General features: G+C 49.0%; 1 protein-coding gene across 5 annotated transcripts in view; it reads left to right on the top strand.

Moving 5' to 3' along the window:
- The first annotated feature begins 712 nt into the window (after positions 1–712).
- The window catches only part of Slc11a2 (solute carrier family 11 member 2), a 35,146-nt gene continuing 27,771 nt past the window's right edge, over positions 713–8,087 (top strand). Inside the window, exons 1-2 of one of the 5 annotated variants that reach the window (XM_050122460.1) lie at positions 860–1,961; positions 6,265–6,429. Coding sequence is in view for 1 of the 5 variants with exons in the window: in XM_050122458.1 (XP_049978415.1) it covers positions 722–773 (52 nt within the window). In the remaining 4 variants the exon portion in view is untranslated. Of the gene's footprint in view, positions 774–859; positions 1,962–1,988; positions 2,439–6,264; positions 6,430–8,087 lie in introns of those variants that run through there. The other 4 variants (XM_050122461.1, XM_050122458.1, XM_050122459.1 and 1 more) reach the window with 4 other exon arrangements.

Below are 8,087 nucleotides of genomic sequence, written 5' to 3'. Positions count from 1 at the left end.
TGAGGTAAGTCTCAGTGTCTCCAGGAGGCAAATTCCCCCATTCTTCAAGCTCCCCTTCTCCCTCACTGAGAAATTCTTGCCCTAAATTTCTGTTTTGCTGCTTCAGGACTTTTTCTTTTCCACCAGGTACTCAGTTCTGATCTGGCTCACTTTGTTGTTTGCCGGCAGATCACTGATTGAGAGCTAATGCCCTCGGCTCCTTCAGATCCAGAGAAACAGACCAGGCGGCATTTCCACTGATACTTTGAGAGGCCTTCTAACTGCATCGGTATCGCACGTACTATTGTGTGGAAAATACATGTGGCCTGTCAGGCTTCGGGTTAATTGGTTTTACCTCTTGTCTCAGAGGGGCAGAGTCCTAGTCTGCAAGCTGTCCCGAACCAGCGTCCCGACTCCCAGGGGAGCGGCAGCCAGAAGAAAGCAGTTCCCTCCACCCATTTCCTTCACCGCACCCATAGCCTCCAGGCCCCGCCCTTCGGAGAGGCACAGAAAGGAAATCTCAGAAGAAAACTTTAACTCAATTAATTGTTATTAATAACTAGGAGTGGCAGAAATACACTGCCGGGCAAAGATGAAATTTGATTATGCTTTAGAGGGTGCGGTTTTAAGTTTTTCCTCACTCTTGACCCACCTCTAGTCTCATCTCCCACCAAGGGAGGCGCTCTAGTCCGCATATATAGGCGCTGCGCTGCTCCGCAAAAAATCAAAGCACTTCTGCACCATGGGGAAGAGGCAGCCCAGGGCCGCAGCAGCTGCTCCCAACTGTGAGCTAAGTAAGTGGGCAGCTAGCGACAGGGACGCTCCGGCCGAGCACACCTCGAAGCTGACACCAACAGCCCCGATCCTTTTCTTTTCTAGATGCAACGGAGGGTCTCAGAGAAGGTTGTGGGCCAGAGGGTGCTTGTCCAGAACTAACCTGTGCCTCTTTTCTTTCAGGAGACCACTCTGTATGGAAAGCTGCAGCCCTTACCAGGGTGCGGAAGTTTGCCTTTTTCTTTTTGTACACAGTTTGCTTTTGTTATCATATCTTTTAATTTCCGTTTCTGTGGGTCTATGCTTTCTTTCTGTCTCCGTTCTTACATTTCTCCCGGCAGTTTCTACATGAAGAACACAGCGCTGTCCTCTCTACCGCTATAGCCAGAAGGGAAAATCGGAAACAAAACAAAACAAAAACAAAAACAAACAAGAACCAAGCGGGTGGGGTGGTTCTTCCAGGCAAGCTGGAGGACTTGTCTGGCCATTTAGTCTCCCCTCTTCGTCTCTACAGAAAGAGGCTCTGAGGTGGGAGTCCGGGGATGGAGCGGGACTGCTTTGGGGATGGCAGGATACTGTGTGGGGGAGAAGACAAAGCTAGGTGGGATGGAGGACAACTCACTGAGAGATTGGGAGGAGGAGGAGGAGGAGGAGGAGGAGGAGGGCTGGTGCGGCCGAACTGGCTCCGCTGGTCGAAGTTTCGCGGTTCCTCCCAGACATGGGGTGTTGTTGGCGCGTCAGTGGACACTGCGCTGTGGCCCAAGAAGCCAGACGAAGAAAGGCTGCCATGGTGCCTTATTGTCGGTTGTAGATGTATCTCGTAGTCATCATCTCTTCGGAGGAAGCAGGCTTGTGGTTGCTTAAAAAGAGATGGTGGAAACTATGACAAAAATGTACGTAGCGTTCCCGGGCTGGGGGTTGCCAACCTGCCGAACGCGCTGCTTTTGAACTCCAGGGCTGGAGCGGGCCACGCCTCCGACTCGGACCCGCCCCAACTAGGCCCCGCCCCCAGATCCAGCATGGGTGGGCGGAGCCTTAGCGCCCGGTCCGCCCGCCACGCTGTTCCTGGGCTGCAGGAGTCCAGCCAATCAGGAAGTAAGGCTCCCGTCCTGCCGGCCAATCGCGGGAGGGCAGGAGATTGACCAGCTAGTTGCTGGCTTCTGGGATATGGAGTCGCCGGCGTGGCGTGTCAGGTGGTGGCCGAGCAGGTAAGCCGAGGTGCTGGCGGGGTCAGGGGTTACGGCGTTCCGCTTTGTGCGGGCGGGCGGGCGAGGCACGGCCGGCGGACAGTTCGTATCCCGAGGAGACGCGAGAGCCCCGGGGTCGGCACAGGCGCTGCTGGTCACGGGCCTCGGCCTTTCCCCGCGACCTGGGACAACCAGTCCACCGCCCTTCTCCGGGCTGGCCTGACGGGAGGCGTCCCGGGTCAGGGGTGCGCAGACCCGGCGCGACGCGGAGGGGGAGATCCGTGACGCAGTTTCCTCCCGGAGCCCGGGGATCCGTCTGCCCGCGGCCTCCCGCAGCGCAGCACCCTGTCAGCCCAGCGGCCGCCGGTGCTGCGCTGTTGGCAGGAAGGCCTCAGGCCTCGAGGTTGAGGGCTGCCAGGGTCCCTGCGCTTTCCAGGCCTCATTCGGGACACGTCGCGCGCGATGGATGCGCCCCTTCTCAGCGGTTTCCTAGGCCCGGTACTTTAAAAGCTCGCTTGTTTGATATTGCTCCTTTAGATTCTTTGTCCATGTCGGTTCTCTGGTCCAGGACTTCATTGATGTGTCAGACTATTTGGAAGGGCATCCTCAGGACACAGGTTGAGTTTCCGCTGTGTAATACGGAGATCCTCCGTTGTTCTTTGCTTTTCAACGATGGGATTCAAGGCATCGAAAGCAAACATATGGAGGGAGAGATGGCCAGGGTCGGTGGGCTTCTAGGAGCTTCCGTGTGGCCCGTGGGGAAATCACTGGAAGCTGTCCACCTTGTCCACCGTGGCATCTCCATCACTTCTTGGCTTAGGCTTTCTTCTGTCCCACCACTTTCCGTGGGGTGACGGCAGGACCTTACAGGTTGTCGGCGTTACATTAGCTAATACATGTAAAGCAAAGTGCTTAGGCCAGTCCTCTGCCACCAGGTGTTTTTATTACTGCCTGCTCGTGCCTGCTGTTACCTGGCTTTGACCTTCTCAGGAGTCTCTGCCCGGAATCTCTTGGGCTGTTGCCAGAGGTTCCCCAGGCCAGTGCTTCCTAGCCATGTTATTAGTCTGAAAGTGCAGTTAATTACGGGTGAAGACAGGCGCTGTGCTAACAGTTTCTTCTTAATCCTTGTCTTTTCTTTCTGAGACTGGAGCTTACTATATATCTCTAATGGTCTAGAATTTGATCAAGTCGGCCTCCAACTTGCAGCGATCCTTCTGCCTCTGTGCTGAGATCAGTCACAAGCATTTACCACTCAGGCTTGGCTTCTGCTTAGCTTATGAAATGAACGTGGAAAATAATGTTTTAGGCTATTTTTGCAGTAGCTGTGTTATTAAATGTAGCCTATGAGATTTCACTGGTGTCTTTTTATTAGATATGTATTATCAGTCTTTCTTGAGTTGGTTTTATTTTGGACACATACCTAAAAGGCTGGGACTGCTGCACACGTGGTTTCGCGTGTTTCCGGAAGGCCTGTGGGACTCAGAAGGGGAATTTCTGAACACCCTGGCAGTACCTCTTGTTGAGGAACAGGGAAGCTGCATGTGACTCTTAAGATTCTACTCTGAGGAAAGCGGTGGTTCCTCGGGTTACAGCAGAGCTGGCTGGAGGCTTTGGTTCAGCTGTGACTCAGAGAAAATTGTATCCACAAAGTAAGATCTTTTTTTCTGTTTGACTTTGCAGCCAAGAGCCTGGTTAGGTGCTGTTTTGTCTGATGCCTTCATTTTCTGCTATGCAAGTACATATTTCTATGAGCCTTAAAATCCCTCTTAATTCCCTTTAGTTGGGAGACCCCAGAAGTTCAGAGGAAGCTGCTGTTCCTTACTCAGCAACACTGCTAGGAACCAATTGCTAAATGAGAAACTCTGTTTAAGGAAAAGTACTGCTTACAAAGCATGCTCCATGGGCTGGAGAGATGGCTCAGAGGTTAAGAGCCCTGGCTGCTCTTCCAGAGGACCCTAGTTCAATTCCCAGCACCCACATGGGGGCTCACAAAGCTTGCTCCATGTGCGGCAGTGGCAGGTGGCATATGCTCACTTGCTCATCTGTATTAAAACAGTTTAATACTTCTTTAGGTCAAAAAGTGCTCACATTCATACATAATGAGAGAAGGCCACAAGTTAATTATTAAAACTTTATCAGGTTCCAAAGAGCAGAAGGAAGCATCCCAGGCTGAGGAATCTTTTACTATGTTTGTTTGACTTGACACATAACTTTTCTTTTAAGAAAAGAAGGTAAATGTTGACGGTAATACCTGTTAGGGTAAATGGGTTGGCTGTGGTCTAATGAAAAGCATTCTTCAGGTTTTCTGGAGAAAAATTGTATAAGTAAATCACAAAAAAGTCTGGGGCAAACAGTTTTTGGGTGACGAAAGGTAGATTTCTTTTGTTAAATTTCTTCTTTTCTTCATGAAGCAAGGGCCTTTGATGGTCACAGGATAAGGTGTCAGGCCAGGTGGCCAGATTGCCCCCCCCCCCCTTTTCAGGAAACCCTGCTGTAAAGCTGAGGTTAGAAGGAAGTTTGGAGGAAGTTTACCCTGGCCTAGCTGGAGGAACAAAGGACAAGGCAGAGCAGGGCACAGTAAACTGTTTGTGCTCCAGTAGGCAATCAGGATGGTGAGCCCTGCCAGCAGAGGAAAAAATTAGTTTTTATGAGTGTGCACCCGGCCTGCCCTCCTACTATCCTTTTTTTTTTCTTAAAGGATTTATTTTATTTTTAATTATCTGTGTGTGGGGGGTATATGAGTGTGTTTGCGCATGCCCCCATGTTTACGTGCCCATGCCTGTGTGGAGGCATGTCCTTGTGTGTGCAGATGCCCACCAAGGCTAGAGGTGCCAGGTCTCCAGGAACTGGAGTTACAGACAGTTAAGCCAAATGATGTAGGTGCTAGGAATGGAACTCGGGTCTTCTGGAAGAGCAGATGGTGCTCTTAACCCCCCAAGCCATCTCTTCAGCCTCAGGCCATATTTCTAAAGTCATGGTTGATAAATGATACTTTTGCCTAATAGATCAGTACTTGACAGCTGGCCCACATTTCCCCCCTGTTCTTATCTTCTTTGACACCCAAGCAGGCAGTTTCCTTATCAGCTGTGGTCCTCTCCCCAGATCTTACTCTCCTCCCTTCTCTTCTCCTCCCTCCTCTCCTTCCCTCCCTTCTCTGACTCTGTGTGTGTGTGTGTGTGTGTGTGTGTGTGTGTGTGTGTGTGTGTGTGTGTTTCCAGACAGGATCTGGCTGTCTAAGCCTAGTCTGGCTTGAAACTTCTTCCAGACTGGCCTGGAACTCTTCGCCTCCTGCTTTTGCGTTCTGACAGCTGGAGTTAGAAACATGGGTCAGTCCTCATGCTAGGTCTTCCTTTTCTTGCTTTTCAAAGTTTGTCTGTTTGAGACAGAGTCTATGTAGTCCTGGCTCTCCTGGCACTGCCTACCTAGGCCCACTGGTCTGGAGCTCACAGAGCTGCCTCTGTCCCCCTCGAGTGCTCAGTGCTGGGATTGAAGGCTGTGTGAGGCTCCCCCAAATCTTCCCACCCCCTTAGAACTGAAGAGTCAAACTCGGGTAAGAGGCAGCATGCTGGGTGTTTGTCGAGTTGGAATTATAGTTCTTGGGTAAGATAGGTAGGGAGAGATGATTACTGTGGCATTCGAAGTTAGTAAAGTGACTGTCTCAGCCAGTGTCTCTCAGTGACCGTTGTGTCACAGAGAGCCAGCTCTGGTCCAGTATAGTAGCTTTGTGTAAGGGGAGCACTATTTGTACTCTATGAGCTAGGTGTGTGGTGTGGAATTAAAGGCGTTATATAGAACCCCGGTAGGTAGGGTGGATTATAGTTTTAAGGTCATTTTTTGTTATTGTTTGTTTTTGTTTTTTTCAAGACAGGGTTTCTTTGTGTAGCCCTGGCTGCCCTAGAACGTGCTCTCTGTGTGCCACCACTGCCTAGCAAGATTTGAAGTCTTGCTGGGCGCTGGTGGTGCACGCCTTTGGGAGGCAGAGGCTGGAGGATCTCTGTGAGTTCAAGGCCAGCCTGGTTTACAAGAGCTAGATTAGATCCAGGACAGGCTGTATAGCTACAGTGAAACCCAGTCTTGGAAAAAAAAAAAAATTGGAGTCTTTCTGTTTTCTTGTGTTGGTCCTACCCTCCTTTCTAAGCAGCTTCAAGTTGGCCTTGAACTTGTGACTCACCTGCCTCAGCCTCCAAACTCTGTGGTGGCAGGTCCATATTCTCTTCTGAGTACTTGAGAGCCAGAGAGTGCTGCCAGGCTGTTGGATCTCCAAAGCCCTCAAAGGAGAACTAGAACTGAACCTGACCCTGCACTTGTCCCCTGACCTCCACAGGTGCACAGTGCTCACTACCATCACTCGCGTACACACAAGGTCTTTACACTCCCAGTGTGTCTGTGGAGCTGACTGGTGTCTTGGGAAAGGATCCAGGAGAGGCGTGGCTGTGCCCTTTACCCGAGGCACTCCTTATGGCATCTGGTGCTTCCTTACAGGTTGCTTGTATGTACATTTTATTTCATGTTCTTTGATTTTATTGAAATGGAAGGCAGGAAGGAAAAAAGAGTTTTGGGAAGTGGAGAGATTTAGACTGTATAGAAACAGCCCCCAGTATGGGGGCAGTGGATGATAAAAACTTTCTCCTCTATACCTTAAAATTAATGAAATGGCTATGAATGCCTTTACCTCCTGTTAGGCAAATATAAGAAGCCATTGTTTTAAATGCAAGCCCTTTTTCAATATAAGAAAAAAAATTGCTTGTTACAGTTGCCCATGTATTTAGTATTTTATACTTTATTTTGTTTCTTTTTTAATGATTTATTTTAAGTGAATTGGTGTTTTACCTGCATGTATGTCTGTTTGAGGGTGTTGGGTCCCCTGGACTTGGAGTTACAGACAGTTGTAAGCTACTGTGTGGGTGCTAGGAATTGAACTCAGGTCCTCTGGAAGAGCAGTGAGTGCTGTGCTCTCTCTTCAGCCCTGTTATTTTGTTTCCTTAAGCTAGGATGTTACTATGTGGCCCCTGGCTGGGCTGGAACTTGCTAGGTAAGCCAGGCTGGCTTTAAACCTCTTCTCTGCCCCTGCTTCCTGATTGCTGAATTCTGGGATTACAGGCTTGTACCACCACACTTGATAGTGCGTGATTTCTTTTCTTTTCTTTTCTTTTCTTTTCTTTTCTTTTCTTTTCTTTTCTTTCCTTTCCTTTTCCTTTCTTTTCTTTTTTTTTTTTTTTGTCTGTCTGTCTGTCTGTCTGTCTTTCTTCCTTTTTTTTTTTTCTTTTCAAGACAGGATTTCTCTGTGCAGCTTTGGAGCCTGTCTGTCCTGAAACTCACTCTGTAGACCAGGCGGACCTTGAACTCACAGAGATCCACCTGCCTCTGCCTCCTGAGTGCTGGGAGTAAAGGCGTGCATCACCTTGTGATTTTTAAGGTAATCAATCTTCTTATTAAAGCAGCAGGAGAATACAGGGAGTGAATGTTCTAGGCTAGTGCTAGGCAGTGGATGCTGGGGTACTCTGTGGATGGCCGCTTACCCCAGAGTTAAGAGTTAGGAAATGGCTAACTTGTATTTGAGGGAAAAAAATCATCATTTCACAATTTGAGTCATTATATGGACACTAAGACAGAGGAGGAGTAAGTTAAGCTTTAGGCTGTCAGTGCCTGCCACTCTAGACAGCACAGAGCTGATTATCCACTTTCAACTTCTATAGATAGTTTCGCAGAATGTCCCCAGTGAGTGGCTGTCTGAAAGACTCTGACAATCTATAGAAGCTTTACATTTTGAGAAAAGTAAGTAGGGCCTGGCGATGTATGTTGCTGGAGCACCTGGGTTTGAGCCTCCCGACTACATATAACAATATCACAAGTACCTGGAGAAGCCTTTTTATTGCCAACAAAGATAGAAGTGAGCTCAGCACTTACTTCCTTTTGACCCACTTTTTGCTTTGCTACTGCTTCTTTCTCTCTCACTTCTGTTCTTTCTGGCCTAGAGTTTGCTGTGTAGCTGAGGCTGGTTTTGAACTCATGATCTTCCTGCCTCCTCCACTTTCAAAGTACTAGGATTATAGCTGTGAATCACCAAACCGGCTCCCAACTGCCTTTTCTTTCTTTTCTTAAGCAACATTATTTATTTGTGTGTGTGTGTGTGTGTGTGTGTGTGTG

Source organism: Alexandromys fortis, unplaced genomic scaffold, assembly GCF_014885135.2.
Source record: "Alexandromys fortis isolate MF-2015 unplaced genomic scaffold, M_Fortis_MF-2015_v1.1 scaffold_216, whole genome shotgun sequence".
Classification (NCBI taxonomy): domain Eukaryota; kingdom Metazoa; phylum Chordata; class Mammalia; order Rodentia; family Cricetidae; genus Alexandromys; species Alexandromys fortis.
Note: the sequence above shows the minus strand (reverse complement) of the source record. Positions and strands in the feature narration are given on the sequence as shown.